General features: G+C 39.4%; 1 protein-coding gene across 1 annotated transcript in view; it reads right to left on the minus strand.

The window, feature by feature from the left end:
* VWA3B (von Willebrand factor A domain containing 3B) overlaps positions 1-13,759 on the minus strand; it is a 207,217-nt gene extending 193,458 nt beyond the window's left edge. The window contains exons 1-2 of the mRNA XM_055328114.1: positions 13,612-13,759; positions 9,073-9,304 (exon numbers count right to left, since the gene is read on the minus strand). Of these exons, the coding sequence (XP_055184089.1) occupies positions 9,073-9,268 (196 nt within the window). The 5' untranslated portion in view covers positions 9,269-9,304; positions 13,612-13,759. The remainder of the gene's footprint in view (positions 1-9,072; positions 9,305-13,611) is intronic.
* Between the last annotated feature and the right edge of the window lie 9,572 nt (positions 13,760-23,331).

Below are 23,331 nucleotides of genomic sequence, written 5' to 3' on the forward strand. Positions count from 1 at the left end.
ACTTAGCATTATATTTTCTAGCTCCATCCGTGTCATTGCAAATGGCAAGATTTCATTTTTGTTTTTTACAGCTGAATGTCATATGATTTCACTCGTGGAATTTAAGAAACAAATGAGCAAAGAAAAAAAAAGCAGAGAGAGAGACAAACCAAGAAACAGACTCTTAACCACAGCGAACAAACTGGTGATTATCAGAGAGTAGGTGGGTGGGGGAATGGGTGAAATAGGTGATTGATGGGGATTAAGGAATGTACTTGTCAAAATGAATACCAGGTGATGGATAGAATTGTCAAATTGCTATATTGTACACCTGAAACTAATATAATATTGTATATTTACTGGAATTAAAATCAAAATGTAATAAGTAAATTTAAAAAGAGAAAATAAGCTAGTGATTGGCAAAGAAGATTTTTTAAAATGACCCAAGCATAGGGTATCTACAAGAAACTTACCTCAAACATAAAGACATATATAAGTTAAAAGTATAAAAATGAAAAGAGGCATCATTTAAATATTAATAAAAAGAAAGCAAACTGACTTTATTAATATAAGAAAAGTAAACTAAAGCAAAGAATATTGCTAGGGATAGAGCAGAACATTATATAAATTTAAGTGTCACCCACCAGGAAGCATAGCAATCCTAAATGTGTATGCACCAAACAAAAGACTGCAAATATCTTAAGCAAAAACTGATGGAACTGAAAGGCAAAAAAGACAAATGCAGAATTATAATTGAAAATTTCAATACTGCTCCTTTCAATAGTTGATAGAATAGCAAGACAGAAAACCATCAAGGATACTCAACAATACCATCAACAAACAGGATCTAATTGGCATTTATAGAAAAATCCAGGGGTGCTTGGGTAGCTTAGTCTGTTAAGCATCTGCCCTCAAATCAGGTCATTACCGAAGGTCCTGGGATCAAGCCCCACATCAGGCTCCCTGCTCCTTGGGGGACCTGCTTCTCCCTCTGCCTGCCAGTGACTCCCTCTGCTTGTCTCTCACTCCCTCTGTCAAATAAATAAACAACATATTTTTAAAAGAAAGAAAAGAAAAACCTACACAACAACAAAAGAATACACATTATTTTTCAAGTGCAGAATATATATACCAAGACAAATCATATCCATGGCTATAAAAAAAAAACCCTCAAAAAATTTAAAAGAACTAAAAACAACAGAGTATGTTCTCTGTCCACAATGGAAACAAACTAGAAATCAGTAACAAAAAGATAACAAGAAAATGTCCAAACTCTTGGAAACTAAATAACATGCTTCTAAAAATTCCATGCGTCAAAGAGGAAATATAACAGAAATTTTTAAAAATACTTTAAACTGAATGAAAATGATAATACAACATATAAAAATGTGAGGAACACAGCGTAAGAACTGCCAGGAGGGAAATTTATAGCACTAAATGCTTATATAAGAAGAGATGAAAAGCCTCAAATCAATAATCTAAGCTCTCATCTTAAGAAACTAAAAAAGAATAGCAAAACAAATCTAAAGTAAACAGAAGGAAATATTAATAAAGACCAAAGCAGAAATCAAGAAAATTGAACACAGGAAAGCAATAGAGAAAATCAATTAAATAAAAAGCTGATATTTTAATAAGGTTAATAAAACTGACAAAAGTAAAAGGAAAAAAGACATGAATTACTGATACCAGGAATGGCACAGAAAAAAAACACCCTTCAGAAATCAAAAGAATAATGGAATACTGTAACCAACTCCACACAAACACATATCAGATGAAATGAATGAATTCCACAAAAACCACAAACTGCCACAACTTTCTTAATATGAAATAGATCCTACCTAATAAGGAAATGAATTTATAATTAAAAACTTTTCAAACAGAAATCTCCAGGCCTCTGGAGAACTCTACTAAACATGTAAGAAATAATTAAAATTCTACACAATATTTTCCAGAAAATAGAATACAAGGGAACATTTCCCTACTCATTCTATGAAGCCAATATTACCTTCATACCAAAACCAGACAAAGGAAGCATAAAAAAAAAGAAAAAAACTACAAACTAATATCCTTCATGATTACATATCAAAAATGCATTAGCTATATTGGCTCAATATTAAAAAACCAATCAATATAATCAACCAAATTAATAGGCTAGGGAAGAAAGAAAAATCACATGATCTTTTCAACTGACATAGAGAAATCATTTGACAAAATTCAATACCCATTCATAATAAAAATTTTCAGCACATTAGAGACACATAAGACACATAAGAGACCTTCCTCAACCTGATTTTTTTAATTCTACAAAAACTTACAGCTAACATTATACTTAGTGGTAAAAGATTGAAAGCTTTCCTCAAAGATCTAATATGAGGTAAGAATGTCCACTCTCACTGCTGCAGCACAGTACTGAAAGCTCTAGCCAGCACATTGTAAGACAAGGAAATACAAGGTATATAGATCACAAAGGAAGAGTGAAAACTTTATCTGGAGAGGACATGATGGTCTACCTAGAAATCTCAAGGAATCAAGAGTAACAAAAAAATTCTTAGAACCAGTACATGAGGTCACAGGATAGAAGGTCAACCTTAAAAAATTAGTCATATTTCTATATATTAGCAATGAACATGTGGAAACCAAAATTAAAAACACAACAGCATTTACAATTGATTAGAAAAACAAAATACAAAACATGTCCAAGACTTGTATACTGAAAATTACAACAACTGATGAAATGAATCAAAAACATAAATAGATAGAAAAAATATTCCATATTCATGGACTGGAAAACTCAACATAGTAAAGATGTCAATTCTTAAATTGCCACACAGGTTTAATGCGATTTCTATCAAAATGCCAGCAATATTTTTGTAAACACAGACATGGTTATTCTAAAATGTGAAAAGGCAAAGACACTAGAGTAGCTAAAACAATTTTGAAAAAGATTAAAGTGGAGGAAGAATTATTTAAAAAAAGATTAAAGTGGAGGAATCCGTATGCCCATTTCAAGACATTACACAATTATATTAATCTAGATCTATTAGTAGAGACACAGACACATGGACAAATAAAACAGAGAACCCAAAAATAATCCTATACAAGTACAACCACCTAATTTTTAACAAAGATGCAAAAGTAAAACAAAAGAGAAAGGACAGTCTTTTGTCATTTCATTTTTTATTTTCCTATATTGATATACAATGTTATATTGGTTTCAGGTGCACTACACAGTGATTCAACTTCTCCAATTACTATGTTATACGCTCACTATAAGTGTAGCTACAATATGTCACTATATAACACTATTACAATATTACTGGCTATATTCCCTTTGCTGTGCCTTTTATTCTTGTGACTTACTCATTCCATACCTGGAATCCTGTGTTCTCCATGCCACCAACTCAGACAACCCAATCAAAGGTCCCCTGCATAGGTCTGACTCTGCTTTTCATTTGTTTACTCATTTTGTTTTTTAGATTCCACATGAATAAAATCATATAATATTTATCCCCCTCAGTCTGACTTATTTTACTTATCATAATACCCTCTAGGTCTATTCTTATTGTTGTAAGTGGTAAGATCTCATCCCTTTTTATGGATTCATAATGGTCCATTGTAGATATATACCACATCTTCCTTATCCATTAGTCTATCAGTGGACACTTAGGTTGCTTCCACATCTTGGCTATTGTAAATAATGCTTCAATAAACATAGGGGTGCAAATCCTTTAAATGAGTGTTTTCCTTTTCTTTGAGTAAATACACAGTAGTGGAATTACTAGATCATATGGTGTTTCTATTTTTAATTTTTTGAGGAATGTCCACAGTGTTTTCCACAGTGGCTGCACCAGTTTACATTCCCACCACCAGTGTATACGGGTTCCTTTTTCTCCACACCCTCATCAACACTTGCTATTTCTTGTATTTTTTATTTTAGCCATCCTGACAGGTGTGAGATAATATCTCATTTGGTTTTGATTTGCATTTCCCTGATGATGAGTGATGTTGAGCAACTTTTCATGTATCTGTTGGCCATCTGGATATCTTCTTTGGAAAAAACGTCTATTCAGCTCTTCGGCCCATTTTTAAATCAGGTTGTTTTTTTAGTTGAGTTGTATAAGTTCTTTATATAATTTGGATATTAACCCCTTACTGGATATATTACTTGCAAATGTCTTCTCCCATTCAGTAGGTTGTCTTTTTGTTGATGGCTTTCTTCAGTGTGCAAAAGCTTTTAAAATATTTTTATTTTAAATAAAGGGGCTGGAGTAACTGGATATCCATAGTCCAAAAATGAAATTTATACAGGAAGTAACTCAAATTGATCATGGGCTAAATACGAGATGTAAAACTATAAAATTTTGTTTAAAAAATAGGAGAAAGTCTTTAAGAATTAGCAAGATCCATATAAGCAAAAAAATCAATAAATCAATAAAGTCACCAAAATTTAAAACTTTTTCTCTGAGAAACTCTTAAGAGGATGAAAACATAAGCTACAGACTAGGAAAATATATCTGCAAGCCATGTTCATATCTAGAATATATAATGAGCTCTCAAAACTAAACATTAAAAAATTTAATTAGAAAATGATCAGAAGACATGAAGAAACATTCATTTTGCCAAAGACAATAGCACATGAAAATATGTTCAACAAAACTAGACATTAGGGAAATACAGGCTTAATACCACAATGAAATATCACTACACAACTATTAAAATAGCTAAAACTTTTAAATGGTGACAAAACCAAATGCTGCTTATGATGCGGAGAAACTGTTTCTCTCATATATTACTGAAGTGAATAGTATAGTCACCCTGGAAAAGTGTGGCAGTATCTTAACAAAATAAAATAAAACTAAACAAAAAATAAATAAATAAACACACACTTAACATACTACATAGCAATTCCATTCCTAGGCATTTACCCTAGAGAAATGAAAACTTATGGTTACACAAAAACCTATAAACAACTGCTCATAATAGACTTATTTGTAATGGGCCCAAACTGGAAAGTACCCAGATAGGGATCCCTGGGTGGCTCAGTGGTTTAGTGCCTGCCTTCAGCCCAAGACGTGATCCTGGAGTCCCGGGATCAAGTCCCACATCAGGCTCCCTGCATGGAGTCTGCTTCTCCCTCTGTCTGTGTCTCTGCCCACCCCCACCCCCATGTGTCTCTCATGATTAAATAAATAAAATCTTAAAAAAAAGAAAGTATCCAGATGTCTTTAAAGATGACTGGCTAAACAAACAGTGGTACATCCATATTCTGGAAAACTACTGCAATAAAAAGAAAGAAACCATTGCTACATGCAACAACTTGGATGAACCTCAAAGAAATAATACCAAATGAAAAAATGCCAATCTCAAAAGGTCACATACTACAAGATTCCATTTATATAAACATTCTCTACATGAGAAAATTAGAAATAGAAAACAGACTGATGGTTGCCAGAAGCTAAGGATATTGGGGGGTAGGGTGTCTGTACGACCATAATGATGTAACACAAGGGAGACTGTAACACATGGGAGATTTTTGTGGTGATAAACATTCTGAATCTTGATTGTGGTAGTGACTACACAAATCTACACAAGTGGTAAACTTACACAGAATTATTCACATACACTGCACCAATATCAAAATCCGGGAATTTGATATTATACTATAACTTTATAAGATGTAACCATTAGGAGAAACACAGTGAAGGGTATTTGGGATCTTTCTATATTATCTTTGCAACTTCCTGTAAAGCTATCACTTCAGGATAAAAACTATCAACCAATGAGGCATCTGGGTGGCTCAGTAGGTTAGGTATTCAACTCTTGATTTTGGTTAAGGTCATGATCTCAGGGTTGTGGGATCAAGCCCTACCTTGTGCTCTGTGCTCGGTGTACAGCCTGCTTAGGATTCTCTATTTCCCTCTTCCTTTGCCCCTCTCCCCCTCTTGTAGCACACATAAGTGTGAGTGCACGTGTTCTCTTTCTCTCAAAAAAAAAAAAAAGTATCAACCAACCAATCATCCCCCCCAAAAAAAGAGGTGAAATAAAAACAATATTAGATAAAAAAAAAACTATGAAAATCTGTCAGTAGCAGGACCTGCACTATAAGCAATGGTTAAAAGAAATTCTTCAGGAACAAATACCAGATGGTACTACAAGTCTTACAGGAAGGAAGAATACTATAAATAATAAACATATAGATTGTAAAATGTTATTTTTTCCCTCTCAGTTCCCTTAAAAGACAAATGACTTTTTAAAGCAGTAATTATAACATTGGCTTATGAGATTTTTGATGTATATAAAAATAAAATATATTAAAACAATAATACTAAGGACCAGAGTGAGGCTAAGTGGAGTTACACTGTTGCAAAATTCTTACACCTTACATGATATAGTACAAAGTTAACTTTTAGCAGACTGTGACAAGGATATAATCACTAGAACAACCACTGAAAATATAATGTAAAAAGGCATATGTAAAAAGCCCATTGAAATTTAAATGGAAAAATTTAAATGAAATATTAAAAAATATTCAATTTCCCCAAAAGAAGGCAGGAAATGGGAAACAGAGGAAAGAAAAAGACAAATAGAAAACAAATAGAATGGCATACCTAAATCTAACTGCATCAATTATTAAATGTAGAGAATCAAACACTATAATTAAAAGAGATTATGAGAATGTATTAAAGAGGCACTCCTTAAGTAGACAGACTACAGATAGTTTAAAAGGAAAAAAACTGTAAACATATATGCCACATGCAAATGAAGCATATGAAAGCTACAGTCGTATCAATATCTGACAAAGTAAACATCAAAATGAGGCCTACCAACTGAGATAAAGACAGACATTTGAAAATCTGTCGATTCATCAAAAAGATATGACAACCTTAAATGTGTATATATTTAGAGCTTCAAACTACATGAATAAAACTGAAAGAAAAAAAAACTGAGAGAACTAAAGGGAGAAATGGACAAAACCGCTAGGCAAAAAAATCTCTGAAGACATTGCACATCTCTATAACAGAATAAAACCAACCATCTTGAACTAATGAACATTTACAAATACCACCTAACAACTGCAGAATACACATTCTTTTCAAGTGTGCATGAAATGTGCACCAAGATACATGCTGGGCCATAAAACAAATCTCAGTACATTTCAAAAGATGAAACTGTTACAGGCTATGTTTTCTGACATAAATTGTAGTAAATTAGATAACAAGGTATCTTTTAAAATCCTGAAATATTTACAAATTAAACATTTCTTTTAAAAATGAATCAAAGAAAAAAGCTACCAGAGAAAAAAAATATTCTGAACTCAGTAACAATGAAGATATTACCTATCAAGATTTGGATTCAGTTAAAGGAATGCTTAGAGAAATTTTAAATGACTATAAGAGAAGAAAGGCTTAAGAGCAATTATCTAAGTTTCCACCTTAAGCTAGAAAAAGAAATGCAAATTAAACTCAAAGTCAAAGAAAATAAATAATAAAGTTCAAAGCAGATGTCAATGAAAGAGAAAACAAACAGGGAAAACAACAACAACAACAATAACAAACCCCAAATCTGGTTTTTTGAAAACAGTTATGATATACCCTGAACAAGACTTATCAAGAAAGAAGTGAGAAAAAAAACCCACAGATTATATCTGAAAGAAGGAACATCACTATAGATTCTGCAGGCACTAAAAAAATAATAAGGGAATATTATATAATATATTAGAAAACATTGATGAAAAGGACAAATACCTTGAAAAACACAACTTTCCAACTTTCATCACTGGCATGATGAAACAGAAAATCTCTATGCCTGTTACAGAACAGAATTTCATTTTCTTTTTTTTAAGATTTTATTTATTTATTTATTTCAGAGAGAGAGGGAGAGCAAGCACCTGCAGGGGGAGATGCAGAGGGGAAGGGAAAAGCAGACTCCCCATTGAGCAGGGAGACTGACAGGGGGTCTTGGGATCAAGCCCCTGAGCTCATGACCTCAGCCAAAGGCAGATGTTTAACTAACTGAGACACCCATGCACCCATACAGAACAGAATTTCTCGTCAAACTTTTCCTGCTTTGTTTCCTTATAGAGAAGGGAAAAAAATCCCATACACCCCAACTCTGGCAGAACCCCATTCCAAAGGTATTTCAAAGATGCGGGGCTGTACCACCCCTTGTGAAAGGATAAATGGGAACACACAGCCTGAGCTCTGAAAAGCAAGGCCTTGTCATTAGAATGGACCTCCAGATCAGTCCAAAGCCGCATCCCCTAGACCTTCCTTATGACCAATATGGAACAACGCTGCCAAGGGAACAAGTGAAAGAATCTCAAAAACATAGTTATTATTGGCCACTCAATAAATATGTGTTTAATTTATTAATTGGCTAATCCAGAATTACTGAGTAAACTCCAAGTACTGGAAATTGCCTGACTGGAGGAGTGCTCCTCAACTGGGGTGTTACTGACATGTTGGATAGGATACACCTACTGGGTGGGCTATCTCACACTCTGTAAGACATTCCGTATTCCTGGTCCTCAGGCCCTATATTTCAGTAGCAACCCAAATCAGTATGTCATCAGAAAATAAAAACAAAAATAAAACACATCCTCATCCATTTCATACTACCTGTTGGAGGGCAGTACTACTTGAAAATTCAGAACCAAATTTCTAAACGTGTTTAGAAAAGCTAGCCTGTCACATAAGAGAGGCCACAACAGGAAAACAGCACATTCTCCCCGAAACCACACACAGCCATTGTCTTAATCAACAGCTTCCTAAAGGGGTTTATACATTCCAAGGGATGAAGAAGACATCCATTAGAGTATGTACAACTTCTATTTATTTTTTATTTCATCTTGAAAAGTACTAGGAATGAAATTAAGCATCACTAATATTTAATGAGTGGACTGACAATCATACTTCTATGTAACACACATGCATTGGGGGTCCATGCACGTTTTTTGCCAAGAAGGATGGGAGATCAAAAAAGCTCAGAGGTCTGTGGTTTGAGGAGGTTTGGAGTTGATGCAGCCACCTCAAAGGCTAAAGGACGGCATTCTGGTTGTGTTTTCCAACCAGTGTTGCTTTCTGAGTACTCTACCTTCACAGTGTGGGAATCCAATCTGTGACAGAATTTGTTTCAAGGTCAATTTGTTGTTCTTAAGCCCATGCAGTTGAAGCCATTCCTCCGATGAGATGAGACTCTGCCCAGCCAAGTCTGTTTTGGTGTTGCTTTGTCCCTCCTGCCCCGGCAGCGGCTGCTCAGAGATGGTAGAAGATAAGACTGATAGTGCCATCTCTGAATTGGGATCTAAGTAAGTCACAGAGACCTCCTATAAGGGCAATTGTCAAAAATCAGTATTCCTGAGGACTTAGAAACAATCTAACATCAACAGAGGATTGGTTTCATATTAATTACAGTACAACCATTAAGTGGATTTCCATCTACCATGTTAAAAATGTTAACATAGATGCATATTTGCTGACAAGATATCCACATACATTGCTAAAATGTATCCACAAAATTCAATATCTATCCATATATCCCTATATACAAGGAGAAAAACATCGAGAAAGGTAACTGTTAACAGTTTATAGTAGTTTTATCTGTGTGGTGGATGTAAGTGTAGTTTTTGCCTTTCTTGTATTGTTTAAATTTTTACATTATTAAAACATTTCTGAAAGAGGATTTACTTTTATAACCAGAAAAATGCAAAGCTCTTCCATTTTGGAAAATAAACATTTGCTCCTGAACCTTCATTACACATCAATATTCCAATTATAATTGCATCTAACCTTTTACTTCCAAAAAGGATACACAGGGTAAAACTCTGAGAGAAAACACACCTGTTCTACAGGTGGAATGTGTAACAGGGAACTAATAACAGAGTGGGAACAAGATCACGGCTCAGCCCAGCTAGAATACATGGATTCACTTTCCAAATGTCTTTTTTTTTTTTTTAAGATTTTATTTATTTATTCATGAGAGACACAGGCAGAGGGAGAAGCAAGCTCCATGCAGGGAGCCCGATGCGGGACTTGATCTCAGGACTCCAGGATCACACCCTGGGCAAAAGGCAGACACTCAACCGCTGAGCCACCCAGGCGTCCCTCCAAATGTCTTATTTTAAAGTTGGACTTAAAAAAAATAAAATAAATTAAAGTTGGACTTAAACATCCTGAATCATGTGGCCAGCTGTTCTGGGACCAACTAGACTCAAGGCAATATGCTACATATTAAACTTATCTAGACCTGCCTAAATATAGCTAGTGTACACAAGAGGAAAGGAGTGGCCCAGACTGTCATGCAATCTTAACCCACTCACCACAACTTCAGGCAGGGCGTGATTAACTTGGGAGAAAAAGAAAGGTCTGTTTAACCTCTGTACCCAGAGCATGAAACACATTTAAGTTTGTTCCCTGGACTGTCAAACTTTGCAACAACAGAAATGCTCTTTTTTCCCATTTCTAAAACTCCAACCACATTCCCTGAAGGTCTCTGTTATGATATAAAAATCAGTCAAGGGACGCTTGGGTGGCTCAGGGGTTGAGCGTCTGCCTTCCACTCAGGGCATGATCCCAGGCTCTGGGATCAAGTCCCACATTGGGCTCCTGCAGGGAGCCTGCTTCTCCCTCTGCCTATGTCTCTGCCTCTCTCTCTCTCTCAGTGTCTCTCATGAATAAATAAATAAAATCTTTAAAAAAGAAAATCAGTCAAATAAAGAAGCCAACTGGACAGAAGCTAGGGAGGTTTCATAAAAAGATATTAGGAATATTATTATTAGCAATGAATGAGTAATGCATGGAAAAGCACTTGATGGACTGGAAAGAGCTATGTCCAAATAAATTATTTAAAAGTCATTATCCTTTAGTAATTGTACCTTGTTTTTATACCCACTTTTACTCCAAGTACCTTTTTACACCCAAGTTCCCAGTCATATGGGCTATTAAGTTTGGGCTTCTCCTCCTCCTTTAGATTCACAGAATATGAAAATAAGAACAGACTTCAACTTTCTATTTGAGATCTGTCCAAAAACACTGCCAGCGGAAGGACTTTTAAATTTGGCTAGCAGTTTCCATGGAAACAAGAAAAGGAAGCTCAGAATAAAGATTTTTTATTATTTCATCATGTCCAATTAATCTTTCTTCTCCCTGACACACATTCACCCACCTCCTATGTTCTTCATACTAGAGGGAACTACATGTCATAGGTTCAAAAGGTAGCACAGCTATGTAAATTGTCCTTAAAAGACTCCTAAACTGGATTTTGGAAACTTAAAGGTTTCAGAAAAGTCATATGTTTTAAGGCCAAATGGACCCGTTTTGATTTTAAGCAAAAGGCAACTGAATCCTCCAGCTAAGGTGCATGCCCCAGTGCCTCCTGCACTCACATGGCTTTAAAAAAGACTTAAGTAAATATTTTTTAAAGGTCTGGTTGGCTCTACTGAATTTGAGAACCTGTATGAGTCACTCTTATTCAGATCTCGATTCTTAGGGATTTTTAGCCTGAGAATACCCATATTGTCGGAAATGAAAGCAACCGGAAAATGTAAATATTCCAAGAAAACAGGAAAGGAAAGAAAGGGCATCTTCCAAAAGAAAAGATCACTCTGCTCAGACTAGGTTAGAGATACTCTGGCAGAGCAAGGAAGCCTACCAGAGCAATGATGCCAAATGACCTGACAAAGCAACCCCTCCACACATCACCCACCTGCTTTCACACCTCCAAGCTGGTCTCAGGTGGTTGTCCTATGTGAAATCTTAACCTTCAAGGCCCATTTCAGACTCTATTTCCTCCATTAAGCCTCTCCAGACCCCTCACCAACCTTCTGTAGCGTCTCTCCAGCAAAGTTCCAACTTTCACATTGACACTTCCCCAGTATGAGTTTGGGCACTTCAGATATGTGTTCTCTAGACTAAAAGAAGGTTCAGTGACTACAGGGACAAACTATATGAATGTCCTCAGCACCATGCCTTAAATACAGCTGGCACTTTGTAATGGTGTTGAGTTGAATTAAATTGATCACTCAGAATTACTGAGAATACTGATTTTCAAACAAGGCAGTGATTTTTTTTTTTAGGTCGAACAAGGCCAGTATCAGGAAATAGCTGTCTCTTTAACGGAGACATATTGTTTTCCAGATATTACTATGTTCTTTTATTATTAGTGTGATTTTTCAAGATTTCTTTACCCGAGGTTATTGCAAATTGAGGAACAGAGGAATCCAGAAGTAAGAAACAACAAATCCAGTTGAACACTGCCCTAAGTTTTAAAATCTATCCCAAGAGCTAATGTTTGGGGAAAATAGGAAGGGATTTCCAAAGTAGAATGAAGAAGTATAAACAGAAAAAAAAAAATAAAAGAATAAGAAGCACTGAAAGTCTGAGCTGAAGGCAGGAGCAGACTGGCAGAGCCTGGGGGGGGAAAAATAGAAAGGTTAAGTGGGCACAAGCCAAAGGCCCCAATCAAAGGAACCAGGGGCTCCAAGTGCAGCCAGCCTGTGCTGCTGAAGTCTGACCATAGGGGGCAGCCAAGAGATGCCCCAAGGTTGTCCTGAGGTGAGCACCTTGAAGTTGTCATGGCTTAAGAGAGTAGGTCCTATAAGGTCAGAGATGGAGGCACAGTACACAAATTCAAGTCCATTATTCAGCTCAAACATCTGGTATAGTTCTATTATCAACACCCAAAATGTCCTATATCCTTGTTAGTCCTTGCTGAAAATGAAGTCTAGATTATGTTGATCTATCTTGTGATTAATGTGGATGTTGAATTACAATTGTTCCAGGGGGAAAGGAAGCTGGAATAAAGCCCCAGTGGGTATCCTGCTGCAACTCTTCCCCAGAAACCCTTAATCTACTCCTCCCTCTATTCTCCTGCCTTGAGGAGCAAGGCTAGCCATGCCTTCTTGATCATCTGCTCCAATCATGTGGGTAGAGGCAAGGAGACTGAAATGGATTGGCCCACAGTTGGGAAAACGGGGGCCAAGAAAAGAAAATCTAAGAATAATTGGGCTGCTCTAGGAAGGTCACTTCTGAGAAGAAAGAAACCAAGAGCTCCCAAAAAGACCAAAGGAAAACTCCCCCAAGTGGAAACTAAACCTAAGGAAGGTTTATGCCCACATAAAAAGAGGAAAAGAAAATGGGGCTCGTTCTAGTGACGTGACTGTGAAAACCACGTTAAGCGTGGAAGAATGGAAGAGCGCCAGAGGATAATCCAGACCCGGAAAGTTGCAGAAAGCTGGACTCCAAGCAGATCCCTTTGTTTTAGACTACTCAGGTTATCACTACTTCTTAAAAATAAATGTGTCTTGGTTCTTGTGTTAACTCCAAAGCCCACGTGCACTTCACTTCTTATTTCTGTTGGCCCATGGTGAGACAGAAACCAGGAGGGCTGGGCCTCCAGCAGCGCGACTGAGCTCCGCGGGGAGCGGGGTGGGTGGGACGGCTGCTCAGCAGGAAGGGTCCCGTACCTGTGCCTGTGCCTCAGCCGGCCCTACTGCCAAAGGGGAACCTGAGAAAGTGGCTGAACTCTCGTGGAGGGCGGTCGGAAACTGCCGAATTCCAAGCTTTCCCTCCACAGCCTGCGGGGCACCTCGGCACCTCGAAGGTTCTGGCATGGAAGGGATGGCATCCCACTTACTAGGCAATCCGTCGGAGGAGAGCCAAGAAGGTTCCTGTTCAGCAGCCGCGCTCCCCTCCCCTGAGGGCCACGTGACCCCAGAGGGCGGGCGAGGTGCGCATCCTGCTGGTTGATAAAGCGGCGACTCCCGCCGGCGAAGGGTCGCCGCTAGGCGCGAAGGATTCCAGACGTTCGATCTCTCTGTGACCCCAGCGCAAAGCGCAGGCGTGTTGACCACGGCGTCGCCGCGGTTGCTTGGACGCGGCCAATCACGGAGCGGCTCCCTGAGCTGGCCCCGCCCACAGAGCGGGCGCCCGGCGGGGGCGGGGCCAGCGGCCCGAAGGGGCGGGGCTTCGAAGCGAGTTTGAGGGTGAGGTAGGGAAAGGTGTCCGGGTCCCCAAGGCTCCTTTTTTTTTTTTTTCTTAAGATTTTATTTTTTCATGAGAGACACAGAGAGAGAGAGAGAGAGATGCAGAGACACAGGCAAAGGGAGAAGCAGGCTCCGTGCAGGGAGCCGGACGCGGGACTCGATCCCGGGTCTCTAGGATCACACCTGGGCTGAAGGCGGCGCTAAACCGCTGAGCCACCCGGGCTGGCTCCCGCCCCCAAAGGCTCCTTTGGGACGCAAAGCAAGAGCCCCACGCCAGGGAACAGGGCGGACCGACCCATGAACACTGTTACTAGGAAAATTAACAACGGTGGTGAATATTTATTAATTAAGTTAACAAGCAGATAACACACCGCAGAGCCCGCGTAAGGGGCGAAGGCGCCCAAGAACGGGAGGGAGGCCAGTGCACCGCAGGAAACGTTAGCTAACTTTTGTGCCTACTTTTCAGCCTGCAGAGCACTTACCCCTGCGTCATTTTGCTTAATTTTCACCAGAACGGGGCAGCCCCGGTGGCTCAGAGGTTTAGCGCCAGGGGCGTGATCCTGGAGACCCAGGATCGAGTCCCACATCGGGCTCCCTGCACGGAGCCTGCTTCTCCCTCTGCCTGTGACTCTGCCTCTTTCTCTCTCTCTGTGTCTCTCATCAATCAATAAATAAAATCTTAAAAAAAATTTTTTTTTCACCAGAACGCTGTGAAGAGCTATTGTTTTTCATTTTACAATTGAGGGAAAGAAGCTTAAAGAGGTGGGGCGGCTGTGAGTGAAGGAAAGACAGGTGAGATGGAGCTGCAATTTTGGAGGAGCGGCTGCAGTTACCAAAAATACCCTTATCTATCAGATATGAGTATTCCTAAGGCATTATTTTCTCCATTCAGCTTTATTTTTAACCCTTGTTTTGACCATATCAGGCAAAGAGCTCAAAATATAAGCCTTTGATTTTTCAGGCCCTTGGAAATAAATTTGTGCTTAATGAAAAGCGTCTTTAAAGCCTTAATTTAAGATCCCACAGGCAAGTACTGTTTTACAACGTTGGGATATTAAACTATGTTTTAGATTTTAAAACTCAAAAAGTAACCAGGTCATTTGTAGGTTTTTGAATCAAAGATCTAATAAAACATGGTTAATAGTAGAACTGAACAATTCTGTCCGCCACTTCCCCCCCCCCAAAAAAAAAGTCTACTTTATCCACATGGGGGTTATTTTTCCTACATTCTTTTAATGCCTTTATAACTTTAAAGGTACTAACAGGTTTGATCTCAGGTCACAAATCATTCCATAAAATTGTTAGATTGTATAGCATTAGCCTTACAAATGACACCTGCAATCACACCACCAGAGAACAAAAACTCAACAATACTAAATGATTGTGCTCAGAAGGGAAGTAGTAGCAGCCACGCCCACATTTGCCAATGCCACAGTAATCCCTGCCATCCACACCCTGCCAGCCTAATATTATTGGGTCTCATGAGTTAGAGAGAGTGCCTCATTCACACAGCCAAACCCATTGCCTTACAAGGTCACACCAGGCACTCCTGTCCCCACCTTCACCCCTTGCATTTTCCCTTCCCTGGGACACTTGCCACTTATATGCAAGTTATTGTAAATGATTCTATGCTTTTGTTAATTATGTGTATATGCCTTCATGCATTAGCTCATATGAAAGTGTTAAACATTAATTACTTAAATTGTAGATAGATAAGTAAGCGGAAGCTTAGGTCCTTTTGAAGTATTGTATAATTGTTCCTGACTTCAGATCAGCTAGCCACAGGTTGGCTCACTTCATTTTTGCGTGTTGAGTGGTCTAGAGTAAGAATACTTTTAGCACGGTTGTGATATACCATTGTTCTGAACTTTAACAAATTTGTTTTGAATTTGCATTTCACAGATCATTTGTATCCTACTCTCAACCTTAATAAGTGGTATTTATTGTGTCACTCCCATCCTTACCTCAGACTCTTTGCCACTGCCCACAACATAAATGCTCCAGCAGAGGTACTAGTCTGGTGCCTGCCTCTGACCACAGATATCTTTACTCAAACCACCCCCTTCACCTGGATTGCACCAGCTTGGGAGTCCCAGAGCCGCAGGTCTATTCAGGGTCAGTTCAAGCTCTTCTCTCTTCACAAAGCCTTCCGTGGAACTCCAGCGCCAATCATTTTTCCCCACCTATCCAGACACCGAGCATCAGTTGGCAGTCAGCCCTCTTGGCAGTGGTGTGCTGCTTGTGACAGCCCTTCGATTGTTATTTGACCTTTGTGCTGTTTTTTCAGGTTGAATGGTTTTTCTTTTCCTTTAAACAAGTCTATTAGTGGCGCTCCATATGCTTACGATCATAATTAGAATCTTTGGAGGAGGGCAGAGTCCCATGAAACTAAGGGAGGAGAAACAGTTTTTCTTTTTTTTTTTTTAAGACTTTATTTATTTATTCATTAGAGACACAGAGAAAGAGACAGAGAGAGAGGCAGAGACACAGGCAGAGGGAGAAGCAGGTTCCATGCAGGGAGCCTGATGCGGGACTCGATCCTGGGACTCCAGTTTTTCTAACCCACTGCGAGAACTGGAACCAGAAAGAACAGTAGAATATTGAATAAAGGGAACAATAGATATGTGTGAGATAAACTTAGCACAAAAGCACTCCCTTGGAAGAGGAAGGCAGGGGAAGGGGGGTTGGAAATAGAGCAACGAAGTCAGATTTCAGTCACCACTGCCTTGCTGGGCAGTTGGTCTAAGGTGCTATCAGGGGCTGCCTTGAGGGAGATCAGTGTGTGGGAGCAGGGGAAGGTTCAGCAGTTCATGGTTCACTACTGGGGGAGTGATTGCAGACCTGTGACTCTCCATCTAACATCTTTTGTAAGGAATAGAGCTGTTGTGCATAACTGTTCTACTCTTGATAATTACTATCTTCAGGGTTAGCCAACTTTTAAAACAATAGCTAGTATTTATTGAATGCCAGACAGTGTTCCAAGCAATTTAAATATACTGCATCTTTAAATCCTTACAAAAGTTCCAGGAGGAAAAATACCATAATTATCCCCATTTTACTGACAAGTAAACTAAGACATAAGATAAAGCAACTCCTCCAAGGCCCTCAACTAGCGAATTGAGCACCCAGAATTTGAACCCAAGCAACCTGTCTCAGTACGCTGCCCTCATTATATGCTGTGTTGATCAATTATTGGCCCTCATTTCCTCCAAAAGAAATTTCCCATCATCCCAGTTATACAGTATTCATTTAGAACTGGATATTAATGCCACAATGGAAACCTCACTGGATTTGAGTGGGTTTTTAACAGCACACATCTCAACATTGAATGGCATAAAGCAAGTCTGTTTTCTAATTACCCCTCCCTCCCACACTTCCTGTTAACTTTGCAATGTGCCATTGTTTTAAATAAACTGGATGCCTGTTAGTCTATTACTCCATCCTGATTAGTAAATTAAGAGTTGAGCAATATCTTATCTAAACAAAAAATTTCCAAACACTTGGAAATTTAAAATCACTCTTCAAAATAGATACTTATCCTAAAACCTGGTGAAGACAATACTGCTGGATAAGATTTTGATTATATGGAAATGTTATTCAGGGATGGGCCTGAATCTTGCCTTAGCTGGGTCATCCTCTTCCTGAGGAGAAAAGTGCACACATAGGCCAATGGCAATGGGCAATAGGTGTTTCCTGTTTTTGGTCCCTCTAACCCAAGGACAAATTGACCGGGCAGCCCTGTGGGGGTTCAGGACTTGGACTCAGAGCTAAGGCCTTTCCCCTTCTTTAAAAAAAAAGAAAAAAAATCCTATTTTTAAATTTTATTTATTTATTCATGACAGAGAAAGAGAGAGAGGCAGAGACACAGGCAGAGGAAGGAGGCTCCATGCAGGGAGCCCAACGTGGGACTCGATCCCGGGTCTCCAGGATCACACCCCGGACTAAAGGACTAAAGGCGGCACCAAACTGCTGGGCCACCGGGGCTGCTCAGCCTTTCCCCTTCTAAGCTCAGGTCTTTCTACCAGCTCCTTACCATGCCTGGCAGGCAAATATGTGGCACTGCTTATGTGGGAGGAAGAAAGAAAAGAGGACCTGCCCACAGGAAGATATAGCTGGTATAGCTTCCCTTTCTTCCCCTTGGGGAAAGAGCAAAGTGCCAGAGAGAGAAACACACCCGGTGGATAACTTCACATTCGTAAACTTGGCACCATCAACAACCTGGAATCTGATCCGATTAGATCAATACTCCTATTTCTTAAGAAATGAAGGTAGAGAGGAAAGAGAGGAGACAGATGACATTAGAAGAGTTAGAGCATTCTCACTGATGAATTTAATTGTAAAAATCCTAGGTAAAATAGTAGTAAATTGAATGTAATAGACTTTTTTTAATCATTGGTTTAAAAGTGTGAAAGTACACACCTTTCTGCCAAGCAATTCCCCTACTAGGTTTCCTTGAGAACATACAGAAGTATTTTTATAACGCAAAATAGCAAAATAATGGAAATCATCTCCATGTCCATCAATAAGGGAGTAGTTGAAATTATGGTATATTCTCATTGTGATATGATGGCAGTTAAAAATAAGTTTTTTTGTGACAATATAGAAAAGTTCCAAGGTATACTGTTGAGATTTTTTTTAATCAAATTGCAAAACAAATACATGAGGTATAGGGCATTTTGTGTTAAAAACATACACATACGCACACACAATTGTATTGATGCATTCATGTTTGCTTCCACTCATAACCCATTGGCCAGAGCAAGTCACATGACGCACCTAATTGCTAGAGGATGGAAAATATGGGTAGGACAGCATAATCCCTGGGCACTGGGAATTTCTCTTTGCCATATCAGCCAAGGTTTAACCTTTGGCAAACAACTGCCAGAAAGAGTTGCAGGCACTCTGCTTTCCACTGTGCTATATACATCACCTAAGGAAATGAGGTAGAGAACAAGCTGCCTGGAGGAATGTGGTAGCAAGGGCATGCAGAATATATAGAGAGCTGGAGAAAAATACATACAGGCACGTTAGTCTAGCTTCATCTAAAACTATATATAGTTGATGCTTGACAACACGGGCTTGCGCTGTGCAAGCTCACTTTTACATGAATTTTTTTCGATAAACATAGTACAGTAGCATAAATGTATTTTCCTTATGATTTTCTTAATAACTTTCTTTTTCTAGTTTATTTCATTGAAAGTATATAGTATTAAAAAAGAACATAGTATATAATATATATAGCATACAAAATATGTGTTAATCGACTGCTCGTGTCAGCATCCCTGACCCTACTTTCGAGGACCAACTATGCTGACATTTTCTTGCTCAGATAGAAATGTTGTTACGGAGTTAGGAGTCTCCCGTGTTTTATCACCCTCTCTGATTTTTCCCACTCATTTTCTCTCTTTTCCACTATAATCCCTTTCACTATTTTTTATACTCCCCATATGAGTGAAACCACATAATGTTTATCCTTCTCCAATTGACTTACTTCACTCAGCATACTACCTTCCAGTTCCATCCACGTTGAAGCAAATGGTGGGTATTGGAAGAGGAGCTGGGCAGGGGGATGGGGTGACTGGGTGATGGGCACTGAGGAGGGCACTTGATGGGATGAGCACTGGGTGTTATACTATATGTTGGCAAATCAAACTCCAATAAAAAATACACACAAAAAAAGAAATGTTGTTACAAAGATTGGGTTTATAATATTATATGCCAAGGGCTTTTGTAAAATATTAAGAAATGATCATGTGAAGATTATCTCTACATATTCCTCAAGTACCTATTGAAGATACCATTATGTTATTGTAAATCAGCTTTCAAATGCCCTGTGTTTCTCTGGGAGTTAAGGGCTATGGAAATGTTACCTTTGTTGAGTGGGTGCTTTTTTGGTTTTGGTTTTGGTTTTTATTATGCCTTGAACTCACCCAGAGTATCTCTCTGAAACCCTCGGCCTCCCCCATCTCTTTCAGCTCTCAATCAGAATTATTCTACTCTGGTCTTAAGTTTTTTGTGGGTGCATAAGGGACGGGCTATTAAGTGTAGCTCTGTGCCTTTCAAGAAAAGAATAGGGCATAAATAAAACCTCAAACAGAAATGGAGGTGTCTTTGTGTCCTCCAAAGATGGTGTGGTTTTGAGGAGTTGCTGGAAAAGGTGGGGACACAGAGACCACTCCACCTCTGGCAATGGGCCAATGATCTCACATATTTCAGGGCTCAGAAACTTGGGGTGAAAGGGGCTCTGCCCTCTTATTTACTTAAGGCTTCCTCTCCCAGCTCTCCACCTTCTGGAAGGTGAAGGATCAAAGATCATTCCGTGGCTAAAGCTTCCAAAGGGCAAGCAAAGCCCCCAAGGCCTCACTCACCTAGAGCCGCCAATGCCACCTCCTGTCTCAAGGTGGCAGGAATTTGTCTCCACCCTCCAAACCCCAAAACCCAGCCTTTTAGCTCAGCTTCACACGTGTCCTTCTTCCTAACCAAGGAATTAGCCCTGTTCTGGAATCATTAACAGATAATGGAGAGATTGTTGATTTTTAGCTATAGTAAAAGCTGAAGCAAAATTCCCAGAAAGTCATTATATAAATGCCCCCTTTTGTCTTTTGAAGTCCTCTTTAACTTAAAGGATGATTTTTTTATAAATTTATTTTCTATTGGTGTTCAATTTGCCAACATATAGCATAACACCCAGTGCTCATCCCATCAAGTGCCCCTCTCGGTGCCCGTCACCCAGTCACGCCCACCCCCGCCCACCTCCCCTTCCACTACCCCTAGTTCGTTTCCCAGAGTTAGGAGTCTCTCATGTTCTGTCTCCCTCCCTGATATTTCCCACTCATTTTTTCTCCTTTCCCCTTTATTCCTTAAAGGATGATTTTAAGAGAATACATAATTAGTAGGCTTCTTCCCTTGGTGGAGAACTTTTCTAACATCATGGTGAATGCCAAGCTCAAATCCCTTGCAAAGCTGCAAGCCTCAGTCTTTAAGATCCAAACTGCATTTCCTGAAAGAACAGGACAAGGAGTAGATTATGACTAATGTGAAACAGAAATCCCATAGAGCCATTCTGTAAAAGAATAAATTCATCTAAATAAGAGAAGCAAAAAGTAACCTCCTTCCAATGAGATGTATCCATTAATTGGCTGTATAAAATTAAGAGTCAGGTACATAGGGCATATCCATCTTTATTCCCTTATCTGTTTTGGTATACATGGGTGTCTCAGTGACTGCACACTTGATTATTGTAATAAGGTGGCCCTTTGTTTTAAATAGAATTTGGGGGCTTATATGCCAAACCTCATGAAACCAACAGGCAATAATTCTGTCCCTGGGCCATACCTATTCTATCCAAAGTGTAGAAAGAGGGGATAGGATATAAAGGGCGTAGGAATCAGGGACAAGGGGCCAATGGGCCTATGCACTGAATAAAGACTCTTACTAACTCTGCAACCTTAGTCAAGTTATTTACACTCTCTGATCAAGCTGCCAGGACAGACATGGAACAGAGAAGGAAGGAGCCTGGCTTTGGACCAGAAGGGTAGAATGCAAACACACGAAAGGGTCGATGGCCACAGGAAGCCACATTGATGGGTGCCAGCAGTGAGGGCTGAACAAGACACCTGTGCACGGATGCCCTGGGTGGCACACTCCCAGCAGCTCAGAATCCCCTTGTGCAGGGGCCAGGTCTTTTGCGCCCTTGGACCTACCCAAGATGCTGGTCCAAAGAGCAAGAGAAGAAGCAAGCATCACAGGCAGGCACACTGAGGGGATGCTCCCCCATCCCAACATAGACTTGACTTTTGAAACTGGGTAATGGAAGTAGAACTTTAATCTGTATTCTTCCTCCAGATACCATGTGATTTACTCTCACTACCCTCAAGTCTTTGCTCAAATGTCACCTTCTCACCAAGGTCTTCCTTGACTGGGGCGCTGAAAACCACAGGCAACACTCTCTTTTTCCCATACTCTCTGCCTTCCTTGACTTTCCTTCATAGCATAGGTCACTGTCCAACTTCTCTGACATTAATTTTGCATATATGTCTCTCCCCTGAGCTCTTAGAGAATAGAGATTTTTATCTGTTTAGTTTTCTGCATATTTGTAGAGACCAGAGTGGTGCCTGACAAGCAATAAGTCCTCCATGCAGCTTTGTAGAATGAATAAAGATACGAGGAACTTAAGTCCTGCTACTTTTTTTTTTAAGGGTATTTCTGTAGGGTAACGACTTCATCAGAATAATGAAGCTAATTGATTACCTTAACTAGGCAATCCACACTGAAAGACTTAATATTCCTCTGTGGCCATCAGGTAGAAACTCTAGATCAGTTACAATGATGCTAAGCTGCTGTAACAAGCAAAGCCAAAAATACACACTGGCTCAAACCCTACAGAAGTCGAGATCTTTCTCACTTAAAGACCAAATGTGGGATCCCTGGGTGGCGCAGCGGTTTGGCGCCTGCCTTTGGCCCAGGGCGCAATCCTGGAGACCCGGGATCGAATCCCACGTCGGGCTCCCGGTGCATGGAGCCTGCTTGTGTCTCTGCCTCTCTCTCTCTCTCTCTCTCTCTCTCTCTGTGACTGTCATAAATAAATAAAAAAAAAAATTAAAAAAAGACCAAATGTGATGTTCCTGATCAGCAACTCCTCCAAGCAGTGATCCAAGGACCCAGTTTCCTGATGTCTTCTGATTCCACTGTCTTTATCACTGACCTACAAGGTGTGGTCTATCGCAAACCAGCAGAAGGGGAAAGAGAACTAGGGAGTGGCGGTGGGGAGGTTTCTGTGGGCCAGACCTAGAAGAGGCTTTCCTCCCTTTCACTTAAATTCCATTGGCTAAAATGAGAGAGGAAAACACAAGAGACTTCTAACTCTGGGAAACAAACAAAGGGTTGCAGAAGGAGAGGTGGGTGGGGAAATAGGGTAACTGGGTGATGGATCTTAAGGAGGGCACACGATGAGATGAGCACTGGGTATTATAATATATGTTGGCAAATTGAATTTAAATTTTTAAAAAAGAATGCTGATGTTTCAGAAAAAGATAAAATCATGACTCTTGTTCAGATATAACAATGAACATGTGTTAAAATTCTATTAAACTCATCAAATGAAGAAACCAGGAAGATACTATAACCAATTCAAAGGCAAAGTTTTTTTTTAATTTTATATGGATAAAATAATGTTGAATTAAATGTGCAAAAGGACACAGACTGGCTTTTCCACAGTGGGGAGGGAAGTCCATTTCTACCAGATAGGACATAATTTGCATGTGTATCAGTTACCCACATTGCAGATTTACAAAATAGCTTCCATAAAATTGATCTGATAAGGCAGAAGGGTAAACTACAGATGATGCATTGTTTTCTACTGAAGCACAGAT

This window comes from Nyctereutes procyonoides, unplaced genomic scaffold (genome assembly GCF_905146905.1).
Source record: "Nyctereutes procyonoides isolate TBG_1078 unplaced genomic scaffold, NYPRO_anot_genome, whole genome shotgun sequence".
NCBI classification, from domain to species: Eukaryota; Metazoa; Chordata; class Mammalia; order Carnivora; family Canidae; genus Nyctereutes; species Nyctereutes procyonoides.